Source organism: Poecilia reticulata, linkage group LG16, assembly GCF_000633615.1.
Source record: "Poecilia reticulata strain Guanapo linkage group LG16, Guppy_female_1.0+MT, whole genome shotgun sequence".
Taxonomy (NCBI): domain Eukaryota; kingdom Metazoa; phylum Chordata; class Actinopteri; order Cyprinodontiformes; family Poeciliidae; genus Poecilia; species Poecilia reticulata.
Genome location: NC_024346.1, coordinates 32956559 through 32980822, shown reverse-complemented (window position 1 = coordinate 32980822; position 24264 = coordinate 32956559). Strand labels below are relative to the sequence as shown.

Below are 24264 nucleotides of genomic sequence, written 5' to 3'. Positions count from 1 at the left end.
CCTACAGTCAAAATGTGCATAAGGAGACAATCCTGTTTAATCTAATACATAATGTTGATCAACCGTAAGTGCACTGAATCTTTGAACGGGCTATAAAATCGGTAATCTAATAAATGTTTTAAAGAGCATAAAAGCACCTTGTGCTAACAACAGAAGAAACAAATAATCTATTGACAGATTCATAGCGTTTTGGTTGTCTCAGTTGCTGAATGTGTAAACTGCTTTGGGAAAGGCTCTTTTCCCACGAACGCAAAGGCAACGCTTGTCATACGGAAGCCGCGTTGGTGTTTACAGATGACGTTTGAGCTGTAGCCGCTATGGGATGTAGCTGACAGGAGAAACGCTGAATTCAAGAAATAGTAGGTGGGCAGAAGCTGGAATCAAGTAAGAAGCATATTTTTTGTGTAAACCTTCAATGTTTTTGTTTTAGGGTGTCTTTTCTTTGCCGCAGCTGAACATTTGTGGGCAGAGTACGAAGCTGCTTTAATGACAGGTAGGGTTAGCATAGCTAGCCTTTCTCTCTCTCTCTCACTATCGAGAATTGCTCCTTAGTAAGTTAAACTTGGGGTTACAGAGCACTTTAGTTATGTTTGTCTCTATCATTTTGAAATATATTTTGCTAATTGGTAGTATTGGCTCTCCGTTGTTGCATTTCGCAAGGGAAAGCTGCATTAGCTCTAACGTTAAACGACTGACAAAGTTTAATTTGCGAAAAGTTAACACGTAAACAAGAGTTTTTAAAATTTTAATTTTATAAAATTCATCTTTAAACGGAGAATGACAACTGTTTGATACATTTTGATATGAAGCAAATGGGAATACGCCGTTAATGTTCACAAAATGTTATGTTATCTGCATATAAAAGAGCCTAGATATTTGGAGTGTGGCCAGTATCTTTAATTAGCTTCCTTCCATTCTGTATTTGTCAGATATACCGAAGTACTGCCTTTAGTGACGCACCTGACATTATTTTACCTAATTAGTATACGCCTTTACTTCTGTTCCGTAACCATTAAAATTAGGATTTCTGCTGTTACCAATACCTAATTTCAGGCTTTAGCAATGCGCCCATATCCATACCATCAGTAGTCTTCTATAGGGCATGACTGTTTCTCACAAAAAAAAACAAACAAAAAATAGTGCAAGACTATCACACACGTTAAATAATGTCATAAGTTTGGTATTTCACTTGAGAACACATTAAACCTGCATGCTTTAAGCAAATTTTGAACATCTCATATACTTAAATGAATTTATTTTAAATTCGTTCTCAACTATGGATATACATTTTAGTCGAGTGCTGTACTTCCAAAGTCCAGTTGTTTAATGTTCCTGTACTTTATTCCAGTCATCAGCCATTTGAACTCTTGTTTAGAAAAAAGCTGTTTATTTGCAGCAAGTAGGTTCAAATCAGGCCTGGGTTCTTTTTGAATGGAGTTTGCAGGTTCTCAAAACGCATGTGTTTTCTCTGAGTACACAAGCTCCCTCCCATAGCCCAAAAGACATGACTGTTAGGTGAAACTGTGTTTCTAAATTGCCCTTAGTTGTGTGTGTGTGTGTGTGAATGGTTGTATGTCCAGTGTGTCTCTGTGATGGACTGACAATCTGTATCCTGCCTCTTACCCAATGACCGTTGGAGATGGGCACCAGATCAACCTCTTTTTCCCAGTTTCATGAGATAATGGACGCTTAGCCTATCATAACAAAAATAGAGTATGTAGTCATATTTTTATATCTTGAAGTGTTTACATTTTCTGTCATTAAAACCCCCCCACAATTTCTTATTGTAGTTTTCAAACGCTTGTACTTGATATGGTGAGAGTTGGAGATCAAGTCCTGCAGGAAAATGAAATCATCAGAAATCTTGGGAGCAGAAGGACGCACGTAGTGCTCTAAAATTTCCTAGGATGTAGACCTTAAATTGCTCTCTACACCAATCCTTATCACCCCAGTGACTGGTACAAAATTCTACAAATTAACACCATTATTGCCCGGCATTGTAGTGTTTTACTGAGTCTTTGACTTGTGTCCACCACAGTGAAAAGATGCTGGAGTCCTACGTCACGCCGCTCTTGATGAGCTATGTGAACAAGTACATAAAAAACCTGAAGCCATCTGACCTACAGCTTTCTCTATGGGGAGGGGATGTGGTGCTCAGCAAGCTGGACCTGAAACTGGATGTGCTGGAACAGGTAATGTATGCTCAGTAGAACTTGTGCTTTTCTGAACATTGATTAAGATGGACTCCATACTTTACTACAGTGCTCCACAGTAATATCTGCCACACTGTCAGAGGTGCAAACAAGTTGTAAACATAACATTGCATTTGTCTGAGAAAATGTAGCTTAGAAGATTATGCAACAAACAGCATAAATAAATAAATATGCCTTGAGTAAAGGGGTTCAGTGCAGGTGCTTTAGTCATCTCATTATTAGGGCTGTATAAATAAATCGATTCTGCGATATCTAGCGATATTTTCCGCCCTCGGAAAGTATCGATTTTTCATCCGCGAGTATCGATCCGTTAAACCATAGGGGTCCATAGCCTTACAGCTCTTTTTAACTTCTAGTTTGTTACGGCGTAGCAGCAAGACTCCGCCTCCCTCAGTCTCATTTTCAACTTGAGCTTAAAATGCACATAATAAACTACACACCAGTTTTTAAATTGTGTTAATAGGCCAAGTATAACCGGAGTTATGCTATAATTAGTAAACTATATTTTTCCGAATGTCAGAAAAATGTCAAAAGCGCCGCCATTCCCCGGCTTTTCCGATTATGAGAGGGAATGAGCTTCCAAACGTACAAAACGAAACGGAACATTAGATTCCTGTGTTTTTGGAAATGTAAAATCTTCAATAAATGACGATGGGCTGTATTTTGTTGCTGAGAAACGAAGTAAAGTTGTGCAAGTAACCGTGAAAGAGAAGCGGAACGGAGTAGCGGCGCGAACGGAGCAGCTGCAAAAGCAGTGAGTTTGCGAAATTAATGTAAATTCCGACTGGTAGCATTCACTTCATAATTAGTTTTTAGTTTAGCGGTTTCTGTTCTGTATATAAAGGATTACCTGAAGAATGAACATGGGTTGATAACATCCGAAGCGGGCGCGCAGCAGCTGCGGCGCTGTGTTTTGAGCAGGAAGACGAAGAGGAAAAACCCCCAGCCGGAATCCCAGCGCAGTGAGGATTTCCATGGTAACAATGGCTGATCGATCATTTTTTTTAGCAACAGACAAAGACTATCAGAGACTGAGAGGACTATGAGATCCTGGCAGTCTGAGAGGCAGCTACTCAGAGATCCAAGCAGGGAAATAGCGGCGCTGCGTAGCTGCAGGGAGTCGATCACTACGGGGTCAGGCGGAGCCGCTACTTTAGCAGTTAGAAGAAAGCAGTTTACAGCCACGGCTAACTCCGAGAGCCAAGGTAGAAAAGACTTTTCCCCCATAGTCCAAAAGACTGCATTTGTGGCTGCATTTTTACTCCAAAATGCAGCCACAGTGTCCAAAAGAAAAAAACATAAGTGCAATCATTTGCATATTGAGAGTCTACAGAGGCTGATAATCTCCCCAYTCKRCTCCTGGATTACCGTTTAAACTTTTGAGTTTTATGTCWAATCCACATGAATTAAATGACAGAAACTAATTCTCTCACTGCATCTTTGATTTATTTTGTCCAGCTGCAGACTGTTAAACTGTCCAGTCAGAGTCAGGTATTGTGTAGTTGGTGCTTTTAATAAGTTCTCAGTTAACTAAATTCAAGTCTATGGAACACAAAATGTCACTAAAATCACTCTGTCCTTCTAAAATCTTCCAGAAAAGCGTAAAAATGCACTGAATCATATTGAATTGCATTGCTCAACAAATATGATACATATCGTATTGCACCCAGAATATTGTATATCGTATCGTGAAATTATTGTATCACTACACCCCTACTCATTATAAAGTGAACTTAAGGAAAAACTAACTGCTTTTTTGGTATATTTGCACTTAATGTCACTAGTCTTTATTACAGTAGCGTTTTAATTCTGGATCTCAAACCTGTTGCTGCTTATGAAAGAAAGTAAAGAAAGCAAATTGTTCATTTTCCAGTAATCGACCTGATAAAGTGGCCTGGAAGTTTAGAAAGCTGTGTACACACACTCATGTACAATTATGTAGAGTGTTATAATGAATGCATTGATTGCATTGAACAAAAAGGACAAAACAACATTCAAGTGAGTTTCCAAGAGGAACCTTATAACCACAAAATGAAATAAAATAGTAATGATCTGGAGCCATCAAGAGGATGAAGAATTCTTCAATATAGGGATAGTTTTAGAGAAATATTACTGTGAGATTGCATTTCCAACTCTCTGGCATCAAATGGAAGCTTGCTGTACCCCACTAAAGTTACAACATGATCACAATCATTTTTCAATTGAAGTCCAGATGGATTCTATGGAGGTAACTGCTCGTTTACCTTGTTACAGTTATAGGCGCAAGTCTTTCGGTATGTTTCTAACGGCTTTGCATTTCTAGAGTGTGTCTTTATTTTCATTTGCTAAATGGCTCAAGCTCAGTCAGATTAGAAAGTAAGTAGAAGTTTTCAAGTTTAGCTCTTGGTCATTCTAACATTCTGTATGTTTAGCATTGTTGTCCCTCTAGTAGATGAACTTTAGGCTGCACAATATATTGCCAATATATTGTCCATGCAAAATTCATGGGTGAAATTTTTATATCATGAAGGACTGTTCGGAATGCGGTTAAATATTGCTCTGACTCTTATTTTAACAATTGTTAGTATTTTTTTTTATTTCTTTGTCTTTTTCCAGGAGTTGAAGTTACCATTTACGTTCATGAGTGGCCATATCCATGAGCTACGGATCCATGTACCCTGGACCAAGCTGGGCTCAGAGCCTGTTGTCATCACCATCAACACAATGGAGTGCATCCTCAAGTTAAAAGATGGAGCGCAGGTGAGTTCTTTATGAGAAGCATATTTTTTTTAGTTAAGCTGATGTCTGGGCTGAAATAGCACTGACCAGAAAGTCTTGTTATTTAAAGTTCACTGTATGCTAAAATAAAACTCCCTAATACATTTATCTTAATGTTTCCAAAAATTGTAATTGGTGTTTCAAATGCAGCTTCTTTATACACTTTTCCCCCTTCTTGACACAAGGGGGAAAGGTACAAACCCTGGACTGCTGCGTCAAGGTCTCTGTATATCTTTAGTACTGAGGAGATGGCAGAAATGATATCGCCTGAAGCAGACAGTAATCAGAGCAGATACAAGCTAGCATTTGCTCTGAGCAAGGCTATGAGGATTGACAGCAAATTTCTGCCATTTCAGAAATCCATATCAGATGTTTCTTAGAATTGGATTATTTCACGCAATGTAAACATTATCACAACACAATGCTTCTAGTTTTGCCAATTTAGCATCCATGGTGTTGCATCTATTGGTGTACCCCAAGATTGTTGACTGTGTCCTACTAGGAATCAGCTGGAGCTGCATTTCTTCCTGTTCATCGGTTAATTTTTCTATACCTGCAGTACAACAGTGAAATACATGAAAATGGACCTTTTTAAAACTGCTGACAAACTCAACTTGTAAGTGGTGGGATATGCCCACTATCAGATATGTAAGCAATTGCGTGTAGTAATAAAGATGCTGTACGGAGGGGAATGTACTTTTTAAAGTAAAAAAAAAAAAATACTGATAAGGTTTGAATCAACTAAAGAGTTCACCTAGACTGTAATAAAATGGATTGTTACAATATATAATACATAAGATATTTATTATTTATTCCTCATTAGACAGTTCTTTTCACAAGAAAAAAAGCTTTTTTTATGAGAAGTCTTATCTGATTCAAGATGCAGATTTTGCCAAGTACTCACAAGTACTTCACCCAGCATCATTAAGAAATTATTTAGAAAGTACTCCTTTAAATGAAACCAAACCAGCTGATTTTGTCTTATTAGGTTTCTCAAGAGTACCATGTCCAACATTTTGTGGTTTCACTATTCAATCAGTTTGATGCCATTAAAATGCATTTTTTCATAATATCGCATTTACACTCTTTAGATGCTGAGATAATGTTTTATAGTTTCTGTAGTCATACATCTTTCTAGTTTTGAAGTTCAGTGATGTAAAACCAGTTGTCTTGAATAAATTTTTTTTTTTTAGATTTTTCTGGACTCATGTTTGCCACCCATGCTGGTTATAAAATTCCAAATGCCGCTCAGAGCTGGCCCCTTATATGGGAAGGCTGAAGTTTCAAGGCCAGATGTCCCAGAAGAAACACATTTCAAGGGAAGTCAATTACAGCTAATTATATAGGGAGCAGCAAAAAAGATTTGTAACACATGAGTTTGAGCTCCCCAGAACTAATGGTAAATATCATTCTATGCAGGTGGCTACTGCTCATGCTATCACGTTTCCAGTTCTATGGAAATTTAGACTTGTTTTAATGCTTCGTACACAGCTTTAGGTCATGTACCAGTAACAACACTGATGTATTCTCAAAACAACTATTTGTTACAGATGTTTTCTGAAAGGCTTTGGGTAAAGAGAAGATTTTGGGGAATTGTAAATGACATTTGGACAAATTATTCAGTGGTATGCGAACCCAAGAGACATAATTTGGAGTAAAGCCAGACTTACAGGAGAAATCTTTCAAACATGTGGAATTTAAATGAAGCCCTGCACTTCTCCCCTGTCTGGGAGGCAGGAGGCTGACTACTGGGTTTTAACCCAAGAACATGAGGGCAGCTTGTTTTTCTTATTAAAGCTGTGATTATATTAATGAGGATAATTATAAGATCATAACAAGAATAAATAATAAAGAATTTAGTTAATCTTTGTATATATAGTTCCATATAATGTTGATATACATTGAATTGTAATCATATTCTGATTGGATGCAGGGAGCTTGTTTGGCATAGGTTCATGCAACAGATGGGCCTTGACATTTCACCCTGGAGCTCTCGCGCAATTTGCACAACGGCCCAAAGGATTTTGAAAAGAACTGCAAAATCTCATGTGTGTATGGAAAATCTTACGTTTTGTTTAGACAATCACTAGTGTTTCTTTTGTCCAGTGGAACCTTGTGGTAGGCCTCACACCGCCAATGTGTGGAAATGATAAATGATATCATTAATATGGTTTGTTTTCATAATTACCGTTAAAGCCTGAGCTCTGGCCTGTAAAAACATCCGCACATCTTTTGTAGTTCATTAAAGGCCACGTAATTTGACCGGAATTATTTAGACCTTTTGAATGTTCATGTTTCCTCCCGAGAGGAACCGGGTAATATTAGGGATATTGAGATTGCCCAATAGGGTCCATCTGCACAGCAGCATGAGTAGCTCACGACTGTGGTTTCCAGAAAATGTGGAAACTTGGGCATTTAGCAGCAATAGGAGATTACAGCTCCTGCTGACAGTGTAATTGCTTGAAATACAGTGTAATAAGGATTGTAGTACAGAAAGAATGGCAAGGATTTTGTCCATTTTCTTTAGCTTTATGTTTACAAACTGCTGGTAGGTTATACATAAATTAAGCAAACATTTTATAAAAGAAAAGTTACCTGTGATAAATTAATTACAGTTTATTGTTTGTGCTTTTTTTTAACATGTAAAATATAATTTCTCCAAGGTTCACCTTTGAAAATGGCATTACACTATTTGTACAAGAATTTACCTTGTTTTTCTTTTCAGACTTGCCTTCTGAGTTTGTTGCTTGTTGACATAGTAACCTATATCCCCAACATTGCACAATTTTAATTGAAAGTCTAAATGTGTACCTTGATGGAGTTTTTTTTAACTTACATTTTTTCCCCTCTGCAACATGGTAAATTGCCCCAGATGTTCAAGATAAGCCGTGATCAGCATAGGCAGAGAGGAACTTGTTGGACAGCAGTTACAACATAATATTCTAAGACCCTCTTTATTTTTTATGAGACAGTGATAAGGACTTGGGTTTACTGAGCAGAGCCTTTCTGGTTTTGGCTCAGCTTGCTGCTTGATCTGTGGAGTTTTATGACCGCTGAGTGAATTTGCCACTGATGTGGAGTTTTTGATTGATGCTTTGCCTCAAGATGATTTGGGGAGGTGCCTTTGAGACTTGTTGGTTTGGCATGGGTTCCCTTCCTCTGTTAAATTCCTTCCAAACTATTTTTAGGGTTTTACACCACCAAACCTCATTGCTCCTAAATAATGGATAATGCATGTGAATTAGGAAACCCCTTATTCAGGACTTCCCCCAAAAACCCTAAGCTACTATTCTAAAACTAAACCTATCTCCTAATAGACAAAGGCTTATTAGTTTATTCTTAGATGTTAAATGTATTACATTATATATTTATTATTTCACATTTTGTTTCCAAAGGTCTTAAAACATTTGTCCTACATTGAGACTTTACACCTGTCTTTTGAGGTTGAATTCATAATGTGTAAAACAAAAACTTTTGTTTATAGTCTGATAGTCTATAAATACTAGTAATATTTATTGTGTCAAGATGGCTCGCTACACAATATATCAAATTGCAGTTGTCAATATCAATGTGTCCAACATTGTACCATAAAGGACTGCTTTAATGCAGTATTTCGGAGGATACCATATGCAACCCCCTCTCAAAAAACATTACAATCGCTTTGACTACACTGTATCATTAAAGTAGTAATTTGAAATCGCATGGAAAGAAACTGTAAAAATAAAAAAATAAAAAAGCTTCTAATTTAGACTTCCATGTTTACTCACCTTAGGAGTGAAGCGCAGGCATACGGCTAAGGCAGCAGCTGAAGCCGTTACAGCACATCTGGTTCTTTCAAACTCAAAACTGGTTAATGATACACAATCATGGAAAGCTGAGATTGTTTCAATTTGTACTCAGAACATAAACACTGTAAAACATTCTTGCTTTAGCGGGTTAAAGTACTAAAAAAAAAACAAAAGCTGTCACAAAAGAGTTATTCCCTTAACCTCCAAAAATCCTAAGTGAAAGTACCTGCTTCATTTAATTCATTTTGCAATTAAGCTTTATGTTTTAGTTAATGTATCTGATGGATACATTATTTTGACTGACGAGGTAAAGAAAAATATATATAGTCGCAGCCTATTTTTACCTGTCAATTTTTTTAAATGACTTATTCAACTACATTTAATTTTTACTTAGTTTAATATTCAGTCCAAACACGATGAACAGAAATTCCACATCGAGCCATCATCCATCAAACGGTGAATAAATGTAACATTTCCTCACAGTGATAAAAACCTCTGACTCTGGCTCCAATAACTACATATTGACAATCTTTAATTAAACTATTGCATTTAAATTTGAAAAATTCACTGCTCCTGGTGTGAACGCACAGACTCAAAACTTCCTCTTGCACTGCATGGACCTGAATTGCGCACCCGCTTGCGCGTAACCAAATGTCTCGAGGGGTATTGCTGCAGAGGCAATTGTTATGAGGTTTTGGACTTTTGCTTCGGACAGATAACATCTTATGGCTGTTTTGATGTTGATCTGGAGGTTGAATCTGTAATCTGGTGTCACACTGGAGGCTGGAATTACAAGTGCCACTTAAGTCAAAGTTTTGAAATCAGGAAATATTTCTCCAAATGAAGTGATCAAAAGTCGATAAGACTCTGGACAAGGGATAAACTATCTTCATTGGTTTCAGCACAGAAGAGTTTATATTTAATTGCTGTTTATAAGAAAGCAAAATAACTTTGTCTTGAGCACAAAATATCCCAAAATCTAGTTTATTTAAAAAAAAAAAATCACATCAGGTAAGTAGGAAAAAAATAATAAAATGAAAATTTTGACTTGCTCAGATACCAAGAAGTGGAACATTCAGAATAAGAACTAGTTTTGTCATGGAAATCTGGTAGAATTTGGGTTTTTGGTGGCATGAAACAATTTTTCCTTCTGAAAACTTCTTGTAGCAGGAAATAAGCTGGTGGAAAAAAATCATCCCAGTAGCTTCCTGTATTCAGTAAGTCAAGCAGTGATCAATGCACTTTGGGCAGGATGCTGCTGTTCCACGGTTCAATCCCTGCTCTCAAGCCATCCGGACCAGAGCTGCCTTTCTTCTGACCTTATTACTCTTATTACATGTTCGCTGTTCTGTCTGATATTGTACTTTAAGAAACAGTTACCTTCATTTAAGCCAAATGTTTACTCAAGTGATACTTTGTTCTGTCAGAGACATGTTGCAGTTTGGAAATATTAGCTAATATATAAAGTAAAAATGACAACCACTGAGTGTGTTTTAAATAAAAAATATTTTATACTCTTCATTGCCTTGGCATGGAGGTTCTTTCCTGTTGGGTCTCATTCACAGTATGTCCAGGTCATCTCACTTTCTACCGTGGTGTGGAAATTGCTTATTTATATTTCTGAAGCAATATGTCTACTCTAATCCGAGTCCAGATTCCTGGACTCGGATTTGTTTTGGGTTTATTTTTAAGTGCAAAGTTGAAGTCTGAAGCTTGTGCTGGTGCTGCAGAAGTGCTGAGCAAATACTTCTTTCAGTCTGGGCATTGAAACATCGTCTTAGTTGGGAGTGGTATTTCCTGACACAGATGGAAATTTCTCTCCTATTTCATTTGTCTAATTTATTTTATCTTGCTGGTTTCAGAACATTGACTCTTACTACAGTTTGTTCCGTCCAGCTGCACCTCACATGTGTAATTAAGTTGTCAAAGTAGCTTCAGCCACTGCTTACACTGTCAAGGAGCCTGATGCTTACATTGTTCAAAGGGAGCTTATGTCTTGCATAATGTGCCTTAGTGTTTTGTTTGACACCATAGGGAAAAGTTTGAGAAATTAATAGTTTTGTTTAAACAGATAAATGTCTAGTTTAGTTTTTTGATAAACTTAAATCCTGTGTTGTCACTTCACTAAAATAAAAAGGCTGATGTCCAAAAACAAATATTTGGAATCGTTTTTTCTTTGGAAACTATTTTAAGTTGAAAATTCTTATCATTTGAGTTATAAATTCATGGAAGACAACTAGTAATTTTTAGAATAAATAGAAACCAGGTTAAAACTAAAACTTCTTTTAATGAATGCTCATTGTGTTAATATTAAACCTTTAAGTCTGAAGTTTTTTTGTATGCTTCTTTGTATATCAAGACTTATTGTAGTGTTTTAATGTAACCAACACATTGTCGTTATTAGCATCGCAGAGTGAATGTACCAGTGGAAGTCACATGCCTCACATGCTCAGCCTTGGCTTGTGGTTAGTTGATGGAAACATCTAAAGGACCATTGCTTCTCAGATCTTAATTCGGAAAAATTTACCCCTCTTTTTGCATTTTTCTTTGACTTCTATTGTGCTTTTTTCCTTTCTTTTTGTGATTTTTTTTTTCTGATGTCTAATTTTTTCTTCTTTTGTATTAGGTTTTCAGTTGTCCTTCATTTATTGTGTGTGCAACTATTCATTTCTTAAAAATAGTATTATTTTACATTATTTTAATCACATTTGTAAAATGTACATTTATGTTCTGTTTTCTCGTAATTTACCAAATCTAGATGATGAAAAATACCGATTAAGTGGGGCAGCACTACTTGCAAAAGTAGTTCATAAATATGCACAGACTATGAATATTGTGCACATATGTACGTAGTGATTTGGGTAACAAATCGTTTTAAAAATGTCAGAACAACCCACTGTTTCCAAGAAAACTATTATCAGAGTTTTAATTAGCCCACTCTTTTACATTGCAAATAATAGAAAAGTAGTGTCACATCAGTGTCAAACTTAGCTGCTGTAATGGGGCCTGCTGTTTATTTAGAACGCATCTTTAAAAATTCTGATTATATATGCTAAAAATTTCAAAGAAGAGTATCAGAGCAGGTTGCTTAAAATTCTCAAGTCCTGCTCTTTGGACACAGGATGAACAATTTTGTGTAATTTTAGTTGATGCAATCCCACCTCCTCAGTCCCACTGGCATGTTTTCCAGTGAGGAAGTGGAGACTTGGGACTTTGGGTCAGGCTGAAGTCACTGATTTGGTTAAAAAAAACGTACCGGGGCAGGGCCCCTGGGATGAATGACATTAGCCCGGAGTTTCTTAAGACTTTGGCTGTTATAGGGTGGTGTTGGTTGACGTGCCTCTGCTATGTCACAAGGACATCGTGGACAGTTTCCCTGGATTGGCAGACCAGGGGTGGTGTTCCTCAGGTTTAAAAAGAAGGACCGCAGGGTGTGTACCAACTACAAGAAACTCGCACTCCTAATCCTCCCTGGTAGGGTCTATTTAGGGGATCTGGAGAGGATGGTCTGCAGAATAGCTGAATCTCGGATTTATCCTGTTCATGGAACATTGGACCAGCTCCACACCCTCAGCAGGACCCTGGAGGGTGCATAGGAGTGCATCCAACCAGTTTATATGTTCATGGAGAAGGTGTTTGACAGTGTCCCTCTGGGAGTCTTCTAGGGGCTTCTCGGGGAGTTCAGGCTTCCAAGCCCCTGACACTGTTAAGTCCCTTCATGGCAAGTGTCAGAGCTTGGTCTGCATTGTTGGCAGTAGTTAGAACTATTTTTGGGTAAGAGTTGGATTCCACCAAGGTTGTGCTTTGTCACTGGTTCATAACCTTCATGATAACTTCTAGGTGCAGCCAGTTTGGTGGCCTCAAGATTGAGTAACTGTTCTCTTGGCTTCATCAGACCATGATCTACAGCCTTCGCTTGAGCGGTTCTCAGCTGAATGTGAAGCAGTTGGAATGGGAACCAATACCTTGACGTCTGAAACCATGGTCTTGAGTGCTTTCTTTGGTTCGGGCACGAGATCCTACCCAAAGCACAGTTTCAGTATCTGCATGCCTTGTTCACAAGGGAGAGAAAAATGGAGTGGGAGATTGATAGATAGATGGATTGGTGCTGCATCTGCAGTCATTTTAGCGCTGTACATATCTGTCATGGTAATAAGAGAGCTAACTCAAAAGGTAAAGCTCTCGATTTACCAGTCAATCTAAGTTCCTACCCTTATCTGTAGACACAAACTCTGAGTAGTGACCGAAAGAACAAGACTGGAGATTCAAGTGACTGAAAAGAGTTTGCTCTGTAGGGTTTTTGGGTTCCCCCTTGAAAATGGAGTGAGAAACTCAGTCATCCAGAAGAGACTGCTGAGGCCAGTTGAGGTGGCTTGGGCATCTGGTTAGGATGGCTCCTGGGTGCCTTCCTGGAGAGGGATTTTGGGTATATCTCATTGGGAGGTAATCCAGAGGAAGACCAGGGACACTCTCGAGGGACTATGTTTCTTGACTGCCCTGGGAACACCTTGGGATTCCCTCGGAAGAGCTGGCCCAAGTGGCATGGAAAGGGGAAATCTGGGTGTTGCTGCTTAGGCTTCTGATGGATTGTGTCTCAGGAGCTATTTTGCCAGAGGATCAATAATGAACAGACAACGTCATTGAAATTTTATTTTGGTGTTGTGTAATATTCCTTTCAATTTATATGCTGTACAGCTGGTGTACACTACTTCTATGAAATTGCATAGGGAATTTCTAACATATAGTAAACAGTGAACTGAGCAGTGACACGCTATGAGTTAAGTACACACTCATAAGTACACACTTATTTTTTTCTTACTAGATTTAATAAAATAACAAACAAGCCTGTTTTTAAAACTTAGAAATATATTTTCCCTGTTACATCAGCTTTCAGATTTATGTTGTTCCACAAGTTCTGTGTGTCTGGATTCTAATTTGATCCTGGTTTTGCCAGAATGAAAAAAGTTACCAATGTTGGTTTAGTTTGTTTCACTATGTTTTCACATTTAACGCCTCCACTAAGACTTGTGGTGATGGGGTAAACAGCATTTTCTCTCTTATTTTCCTTTCTTTGAGGTTTATGGGATTTAGCCCTAGTTAAAGACTTCTGACTGCCCTCATTGCACATTATAAAGTGTTAACATTTTTTTAACCCTGTCCTTAAAAAAAAATTATAGGGTTCCTAAACAGGTTACAGACATCAACTTTAAAATTAGCATTCAAATATATTCAAAATCCTTTTTTCAGTCCCTTCTGCAGTGAAACAGTAGCTTTTCATGTGTGAATAATATTGGGGAAGTTGTCTCATTAAAAACTAGAATGTTATGAGCCTATTAATCTGCTCTGTAACTTAGATTTATTAGTTATTCTGGGCATGTTGAAGTCTGATATTAAACAAAGCCAATTTCACTTTGGCATGCGGAGGTATTCTTGGCCGAGTTGTACAACATGACATCATCAGCGGTGTTTCTTTTTTCTTTCTTTCCAGAATTCATTTATGTAAATATACTTCCTCTTATTGTTCTTATCAGTCTGCCCTCCTCAACATGCTGCATGCTCTTTTAGTTTGTCAATTTCTCTGGAATTAAAACTGCAGTTTGTAATTGAAACAACTTCTGCATTAATACTAAATTCTTTTTGTAATAGCCATTTTAAAAAAACACAAGACTAACATTGCATACTTATTTGCCAAATTTAATTTGAACATTTAAACCTGTTGTTACAGATGGAGTTCTATGTAATCTATTCTCACTGACATTTGACATTTGAGTTGGTACATACAACTATATTATTATAAGTGCTTAAAATAGTTTGAGGAAAATGTTTACTTGAACACAAATTTTTATCAATGACCACAAGAAGTGTATTTTTTCTTAAAGATTACTTGAAACATAAAAATAACCGTTGTTGAAAATTTGTTTTTATTACTGTTTTTCACTGTTTGAAAAGTTAAATCAACTGAATTTTTAAATTTATTTTTCATGAATTCGTTTTTATTTGCTGAAAGAAAGATGACTAATAAAGGAAGGCTCAGTGTATGTGATGTACATAGTGTACATTTCAGTTCTTTATTAGAATTTTTTATTTCAGTCACTTTAAATTGAGATTTCCTCTCCCTGTAATTAACTTGGATCCTGGAGCAGAGGAAGAAAGCAGCAGGAGGAGAGCACATTTTTGTAATGAGCTGTTTTCATTGAGATAATTACTCAGAATGTCACACAATGTTACATTCATCATGGCTGATTTCAGTCTCTAATCCCTCCAATCTGCCATGGATTCCAGCTGCTTCACAGGGGTTTTTAGAGTCTGGGTCTTTATATTTAGCTTCCCTATGAGAATGTTCACATACAGTTGTGTGTTGGGTTGTAAGCAAGGTGTTCACTCTGGGTATATGTCCCTAATGTAGTGTGGTTGCATCTGAATACGGGTTACTGAACAGGTTTGTAGTTAAAAGTTAACTCCAATCTGAGGACGGAAAGCAAAATTGTTGTAGTTATTCTGTCTTGTGGTACTTCTACTTAAAAAAACCCAACCTCCTATCCAACCCCATCTTTAATCACAGTTCTTTTACTTCCTACATTTGTTAGAGTTTCATTAAGTCATTCGCAGCCAATTTTTAGCTGAGCAGATGGGTGTGTTGGAATGTAATGGACGCTGAATAGAAGGTCATTTGAGGCTACACTGATAAGTTCATTTTTGTTTCTGCTAAAATTACTAATCTTAAACAATTTTAATGGATTGAATACAAATGAGTGACTAAATACTCGACTATTTTGTTGCCATCTAAATAGCTTAATTGTATGAACTTGCATCAAAACGGTAGACGTCATAAGCAGTAGACAGGATGTGCATTTGTCAGATTCAGTGTGGATCCATGTGTCTCTGTTTATGTATGAGTGTCTTGGAGAAGGAGGGGCCCTGTCTGAGATAAGGAGCTATTGGGTTTCCATATTTATTTTCTCACTCTGTAGGCGTTTGCCTTTCCCTGCCTGGCCTCCAGTCTGCAGTCCTGCTGCTTTGATGTCAGCATAAGTTTTCCAGCAACCTGCAGAGAAAAAGCAACAATAACAGAGTTTGTTTATTCAGCAATGGTCTGCATGCTCTTATTAATCTGGAAAGACTTTATGAAGTTGACCAGTTTCAAAAATGTTTGGATTTCAAAGATCAAGCAGTTTCTGACAAAAATGTAATATGCTTCCAATTCTTGTTAATTTTTATGTGTCCAATAAAAACAGTTTTGTTTTGTAATAAAAAAAAAAATGCCTTTTTTAATTTTTCCCAACAAAGTTTTCTTACACTGAATGTCAAGGAGAAGGCTGCAGATGACAGGAAATTGCAATAGGACTCGTATATCATAATACAAACAAGTATGGAAAATCTTCTCTGAAACATATAATTAAAGAAATATGTCTGCTCAAAATTTTGCTTGACCTTTAAAGCTTGACCAATTAAACACTTAAAGATGTTAGTTTTTATCGAAACAAATAGAGCTGTACCAATCACACTTTTCCTGACAGCAGTTTCTATTTGTGCATGCAAAGCCTAAACTGTACAATCTAGATTCTTGAAGGAAAAATTGTAAACTTCTCTAACAGGGGTACAGAGTTTTTTAATCCATCAAGCTCTATGTAAGTTTGCACACAATATTCAATGACAGGTGCATACTTTGTTCATAGTATCTGAGCTTCCTCAGTTTGTTTACTTAGCTCCTGCAGTGTGTGGTTCCTAATAGCAGGAGGTGGTTGAGCTTAGGCATTAACACTTAGACAACCATATGAGTTGAGGGTACTACTGGTCCCTACTGGTCTATGATTGAGTGAACGGTCTATGATTGAGTGAACCGTCTGTTTACGGACACAGGTCACGTATGACCTTCTTGTGCCAGACATGCCTACTGTAGTGCCCACTTACCCTCTGCGTAGGGGGTCCCTCTTGCCTGCCACTCACACTTGTGGAGGTTTTTTCATTTTCTTTTCTCTGTGGTCTTCCAATCTCTAAGGTCCGGTAACTCCCTGCTTCTCTCAGCCTAGCCAGCTCACTTTTTTCTGACTGTATTATTTTTCCACTTATTCCATTGTTTTTTGTTGCCCCTTTCCTTTCTTACTACTGTCGTCTTAACTTAACGGCTAAGTTGACATGCCTGTAGGATAGTAACCCCTTTTCCTGTTTTTTGTGTGTGTCTGTCTCTCTCTCTTTCTCTATCTTTCCATGCCTTATTCCTTGTCCTGTGCACAGCTTTGGCATTGCTGGGATCAGTTTACATGGCAGCAGCTGAAGCAGGCTTCATTTGTCCCAGGGCTTCCCTCTGAAAAGGCATTTTTCACCTCTGGAGAATTGCTTACTGCCCACAGTGACATTGAGTGCTTAATTGCACTACTTCCAAATTTGGAAGTCTTGATCTTTAGTGGCAGTCCAAGCTCTTGAACTCAATGTACTATGTGGGCTTGGAGGGTTTTGCATTCCTTTAGGTATAGATATGAGTCTCAGAGAAAGGCAGACTGTTTCTAATTCTTATCTAATCACATTGCGTATTGTGAACTAAATGCAGGAAAATGTGAGGGATTTTTATAAGCCTACTGTTTTTTGTTTTTTTTACCTGGATATATTTTATCATTACACACCTGACACTTATTTGTAAGTTTTCAAATTTATGTTTGTCAGTATTGAACAGCAATTTAATTACTTCCCATATACAAATATTAATTCCTGACATGATGAAGCTTTTATAATCTTACCCTCTGTTTACCATTGATGCACTGAGAGAAAATGAATGTGGATGAATTCGTGTGTAACTTGAGAACATTGGGTTTTTATTTTCTTGAGTATTTTAGAGTGAGGTGTAATGTCCTTGAAGTACCCGAATACACTTCATTTTGACACATTCAGTGTTGTTCTGGTTAGTGTAAAGAGAAACGACTGAGACATGTAAATACCAAACATATGTGATCCTCTCTTTCTTTGTCCAGATTGTCCGACTAACTTACCACCCCGGTGAACAGTGGAAAGGTTACAGTGCTGTGGTAACCTCTTAATCAATACCATGCTGAACTTTTAGCTTGCTCAGCTAAGCTCCTTTACCTTGACATCCAGCTTTGCAGAGGTTTTAAATTTGTTAAAAATTTGTTTTTGAGTTTTTTCCCACTAGTATTTTAATATAAACTCCTTTTGTCAGATAACTGTTGAAGAGACAGTTGTAGTAGTGAAACCGTGTTGGATTTTTTTGCTGTCAATTTGATCCAATGAAGTAATTTCTTGTTTAATGCATTTTCTGGCCAGTCATATCATTTTACTTAATTAAGGAAACAGAATTTATATATGTGTTTAAATTCCCAGTGACACCAAATAAGTATAGGCCTAATGGAATAGAAACGTTATGTTCTCTATAGTCTCTTGCCTATAAGGATGCATCATGCATGTTTTTCCTCATTCCTTGCATGTTTTCCTATTTCTCTTCCATTACTATCTAGAAACAGTTCATTAAAAGGTGAGATTGAGATCCACAGGGAACATAAGTCTGTCTGTATGAACTCCATCAAATTAGACCAAATTATTTCAATAAACTCCTATAGAATTTCTGTTGACACATCAGAGCCTTTTTTGGAGTCACTTACTCATATACAGGTGACACAGTGGTAGAACAATTAAATTACCATTTTCATTTTCAGTCATTAATTTTCAAATTGGTAAATATTTGCTTTGATTAGTTTTATATCTGTCTTGGTAACAAAGTGGGCCCTTATGATTGAAGTTCTTTGGCCTGAATCTCCTGACATCTCTATTCTTTGTCTGCTTTTTTTATTTGTATATAAAGTAACACAAGTCCTGTTGGCCTGAGGGAGTTTTTACTCAAGATTTTTTTCCCCTAATTTAATGAAAATTTTGACTCATTATGTTTCTCTGCAGCCTTATCCTCTGAGATAATTGTTTTGGTATCTATTAACACACCTACAGAGTCTTGAATTTCTGATCTTAACATGCCATGTTTTTATGATAGATGACATGTGCTGTTGACTTGTGCCATCTTTGGGTACTTTTGTTTTTTTAAAGTAATTTATACAGTAGTAACCCCCTGTGAGAATGAGGATCCATGTTTCTTTTAGAATTCATCAAGGCAGGAGTCAAATCCACCTCGTTTACTCTGCTCGCGCAGCTTGGTGTGAACCGCAAATGTCCACATTGAGCTGTGCTCAATGTTCACAGGTGCACATTTAGGCGCGTTGAGCATGCAGTGAGAATATTTCTTTGTGAACAAAGCATTATGTGCAGCATACGTGTTTACGTCTCAACATGCTGACTCTGTCTGCGTTGATAGTTCCTGTTTAGTTGGTGTGTTATGGACCAGTGGTTCTGCCCTTGGAGGAGCTTTTTTGCTCACCTTGTGACTTGTGCAGCGCGCTGGCTTATTTTTTATTTTAGTTTATTTTTTGCCACGACAAAATGCATATGAAATGCTTTGTCTACTTAAATTCAGGTAGAGTTGGTGTGCAGCCACGGGGAGATCAGGACACCTCCTCAGACAACCAAAACAGTCTCTGTGGTGCTTATTAAAAACTCAATAGACACGAAATGAAAGAACTACTAAAGTCACATAAATTAAATTTCACGTTTGGTCTTCCCTCTACATTTAGCTACCGAGATGGTCTAGCTCATCATACAACACTGGATGGGGCCGGTCCAATGTTGAATGAGGCTTTGAGCAGAATTTGACTTAGGGGGTCCCTCTTGCTGCAAACATTAGCACCACTAACAGCATTTCACCATGGATGCAGTGAAATCTGGAAGAGGAGGCCTAGTTTAACTGACAAAGCAGTCAAATGTAATTGTAGTTCACTAAGATGCATTAATGATCAGCTAAAACTCAAAGATTGAACTCATAGCATCAAATTGTAGCTATTATAACAAAACAATCTAACTATGAACATTGTCCTTTGAACTTTTACAAAGTAAACTTGCCAGCTCCCTAAAATCTTAAATTTAAATGTTAAACAACTTATAATCTTTTAATTTGCTGAAACAATTAAATCAAATTTAACAGCATCGATATTCTCTTAGGTCATTTATGCCTTGGGCCGGTTCTAAATGTGATCAGCATTACATTGTGCTTTTAGATATACTAACTGATTTGGATTTAACAGAAGTGCAAATAATTAACATTTATTTTAATTGTATTTTTTTATTTGTTGCTTTTAAAACTACAATTGTTGACCATCCTCTGTTTTTTGTTTGTTTAGGATGACCATGACAGCTGCTCCAGCTCCACCAGTCGCAGTGTCTCTGATGGCTCCAAGTCTACAACAAAACCTCGCCGTCTCCAACAAGCAGCTCCCAGCGACCCAGACCTACCACCAGGTAACTAGTTGTTTTCTTTTGCCCAATGTGAACATTAGTTTTTTTTTTATGCTTCATTTTTGTTTAATGAATGATAAAAACATAAAACAGGATGTTTTGTATTAATATTAATTTTTGTGTTAAAATATCTCTAAATATATTGTCCTTAAAGATGATCTCTGAGACAACACATTTTCTAGGGGCATGGTATGCTTAACTTAAAGTAGAAGGTGGAAAATAGGAGATTACAATATAATTATTTAACAAAGACAGGGTAAAAGCAGTGAGCTGTAAGATATAGGAGCCAGATCACTGTACCATCCAAAGGTTAACTCCCAGAGCCCTGGTAGGCCTGAATCTACGAACTTATACTTCTGACTGGTTTTATCAGGGGAGGATCAATTTCCATGCCTGATGTTATGAGATAATATCTCTCCCCAGCTGTTAAAGCAGGGTGCCCCCACACCCCAGCATCCCCTACGGTGCCTGCCTCTAAGTAATCTCTTTGGAGTGTGTGAATGTGTGCCTTTGTTCCACTTTGTGTGTCTAGGATTTTTAGAGTATCGGTGTTCATTTATGTGCACGTATAACACTATTCCACCAGTGGTCCATGTTGTAACCCATTACAGGCAATAGAGACAACTGGGGTCAGAGGTTAAAGGAGCTCAATAATAGCAAGGAAGTAGATGAATGCCGTAATCCCTGGCTTCCTAATTAAAAGGTAGAGGTTAAAAGGTAGCTACGGTAAAACTAGCCTGCTATGACTCAGACTGGATATTTTTGTAAGAATAAGATACAAACCAAATGTGTCAGAACACTTGGTTTCTAAAAGCAAAGACAAAGCACATTAGTTGACTTAATTGTGTTCTGTAAACCATGAGACCATAAGAAGTTCTCATGGTATGAATAGGTTTTGTTGCTTTTGTTGAGTCAAGAAGTGTAAAATGTATTTGTACTGAAAATATGTTCATTCATTATGCACATGTACTGAACGAATACATCCTTGTTTTAAACCTGACGACTTGCAGAATATTAATGTGCACAACGTAACGTTCTGTAAAGCAACTTTTAGTAAACAGAGAAGACTCCCAGCTATCACTAAACTCTGCTATTTTGCAACATTACTGTTTCTCATGCAGCTGCAGTGCAGAAACAACCAAAACTTTGCCAGTGAAAACATCTTTCAACAGCAATAAATGTACATAACTCCACTCCTTCTGGCAGTTATGTACACACACACACACACACACACACACACACACACACACACACACACACACACACACACACACACACACACACACACACACACACACACACANACACACACACACACACACACACACACACACACACACACACACACACACACACACACACACACACACACACACACACACACACACATATATATATAAGAAATGGTTATCCGCATAGACATTATGTATGTGTATGACTGAAGAAGGAGATTTTCTTTTAAATAGAAACACATGTTAAATATAGGTATGTTCCAATTAAACTGCTTTTCTGGGTCAGAGGACTTTAATTATACAGCTACTTGTTTAGCTATTCCTGGGATAATAGAATAGTTGACTTTCCGTCTCCTTAAAGTGTAAAGAGATAGTATCCCATATTGATGAAGCAATATGGGATATATGGGATCCCTAGAAGAGCTCTTTTCTCTTCTAGGGATCTTTTATTCCTTACATGAGACCTTAGGAATTGCTACTCTTTGCACCTGAGTTTTTCAGGTCCAACTTGGACTCCATTTAAATGTACCTTATGTTGACACTTGGTATTGGATTGGTACATTCCTACTAAGCACATTACAATACAGATTTCTTTGCGGTACTTGACATAAAAGAGGACATTTGGCTTGTTTTTACATTGCATGAAATTGTTATCTTTTCCTCTCTGTTTATGCAAAAGGTTTAGAGCTGCAGGGTAGCTTGCAAACAAAGAGGATTGAAGCCTTAGACCTCTTGTGAACCAAGACCAGGCGAAAATGCAAGAGTGCAAAAAAGGGGACACTCTGTAATGGGTAAATTAGATCCAGAGAGTTAAATAGCAGGGGGTAAAGTGGTAGTTTTACTACCCAGTCTGCAGGTGCAACAGCAGCTTTCTTGCTGACCTCAGAATCACACACACGCACACAAGCGCACACACAGACGCACGTACGCACGCGCGCGCGCGCGCTCAGCCACTCCCACAGTCATTCATGCTAAGAAGCATGAATGCCTGAAAGACCATGCGCAACTTCAGCGAACATATGCTCCCTTTATAAGAGAAGTTTACACTCCTTCATTCTCTCTTCCTGCCACTCTGTTTGGTCAGACCCATGAGAATTCTGGTGATTGGATTATACCAATATGCAGTGGGGCCTGTCTAGAGTGGCTCTACACTCAAACTATTCATATAAATTTTCTGTCAACAGCACTATTTAGTTCTGCCTAATTATTGATTCTCTTCTTCCTTAAGCCAAGTGTGCAGATACAGGAAAATAAACATTTGGTTTGGAAATAACAGAAAATCAGTAAAGATTTATGTTTCAATTTGCCGTGAGCAAATTAAACATTATACAGTAGGAATGAAAAGTACTTTTGGTCCTGTGGTTGGAAGCCGTTATTAGTGTATATTTTCATATTCTCTTGTTAAACTCTGCAGACCTGTGTCATTTTAAGTTCTTTTCTGACTCACTCCAAAATTTTATCCTGTAAAATTGCTGTCTTTGTGCGTCACTGTTTCTGAAAAGTAACATTTATGTGCAGCCCTCCTGTTCTATGAAATTCAGCCTGATGCAGTGGTTCAGACTTTATAGGGTATGCCCCCTTTAGAGAGTGAAAACATCTTCAGGTGCAGTTAAATAATCACTCATGATGATGTCACTTTCTCACAGTATTCCTGGCTTTGCTCATCGTTCGCTCACTCTGCTGTTTGGAAGTAATTTTCCTCCTTTAAACACCAAATAGTTGAATTGGGCTTAAAGGTTTACTTACTTGTTATGCTGCATACTATAGAATGACATAACACACAAACAGATCTTGAATCTTTTATGAATTGTTATAATCTCAGCAGCACGGGATCCATTGTAAAATTGTTTTTGGCAGTTGATCAGGTTTTTTTTATGCCTCTATGTTTTTTAGATTTCTACTTGTTCTTGGGATGAAATTTTTTTTTCTTTTCTTGGCTCATATTAATAATTGTTTATGTATTGTTAGTAAATCAGAAAATACTTCATATCTGTAAATTAGTGTTGCTTTAATATTTTTTCACAGTAATATATCTCTATGTGCTGGTGCTGAAATATCAAATTTTAAAGTTATTAGATATTCTTGTTTCTTTTTCTAATTAAATATTCAAATGGTATTTGTGTATTTTTTTTTAGGTTATGTGCAGAGTCTAATCAGACGCGTGGTGAACAACGTGAACATCGTGGTGAACAACCTGATTCTCAAATATGTTGAAGACGACATTGTGCTTTCGGTCAACATTACTGCAGCAGAGTGCTACACTGTGGATGACATCTGGGAGAGGGCTTTCATGGACATAACTGGTAAGAAGAAACTGGCTACATTCAGTAGTGTTGGGTTTAATTTGTCAATCCAAGGAGATGAAAACCAATAATGTTGTGCTATCTGATGCTTTGCAAACGTCCACCCCCATGATGGTGTGAAGCCAGCTGAGAGGAAATAACTAATGATGTTTGTCAGAGATGGGTATTCAGGAAAAAGATGGTGCCACCTTCAAATATAACACCCACTTTTTATTAAGTAGTTCAGGAAAATTTCCACACCTGCTGCAGGATCTAATCCTGTTAATCCAGTCGGGTGGCTCGTGGCATATTTTAAGAAATGAATTAGATGTTCACTAACAGGAAAAGAACACCTCTTAAAAGAAATGATTATTAGAAGACTCTAAAAAGTTTTACATTTAAAAGCAATGAGATATCATTCTAAGCAATTTTGTGTAGAAAGTAATTTCATTTTGAGAGGTATAACGTAATTAATGTATGCCTATTTCATAAAGTTTATATAACTCAACAGATAGCAGCTTTCTTTATCTGGGTTTATCTTCTCTTAAGCTGCAGCCTTTAATATTATGCACTGAATCATTCCTGTTTTTGTTAGTGTACATATAATTCTAATATTGAAAGAGTTTCAATGGCCTATATATATATA

General features: G+C 37.3%; 1 protein-coding gene across 3 annotated transcripts in view; it reads left to right on the top strand.

Moving 5' to 3' along the window:
• Nucleotides 1-276: 276 nt before the first annotated feature.
• Nucleotides 277-24264, top strand: part of vps13b (vacuolar protein sorting 13 homolog B) — a 312942-nt gene continuing 288954 nt past the window's right edge. For 2 of the 3 annotated variants that reach the window (XM_008432898.2, XM_008432900.2), the window contains exons 1-5: nucleotides 277-384; nucleotides 2039-2192; nucleotides 4809-4952; nucleotides 19990-20107; nucleotides 23472-23639. In XM_008432898.2, the coding sequence (XP_008431120.1) occupies nucleotides 2046-2192; nucleotides 4809-4952; nucleotides 19990-20107; nucleotides 23472-23639 (577 nt within the window). In that variant the 5' untranslated portion in view covers nucleotides 277-384; nucleotides 2039-2045. Of the gene's footprint in view, nucleotides 385-430; nucleotides 494-2038; nucleotides 2193-4808; nucleotides 4953-19989; nucleotides 20108-23471; nucleotides 23640-24264 lie in introns of all 3 variants that reach the window. The other variant, XM_008432899.2, reaches the window with a different exon arrangement.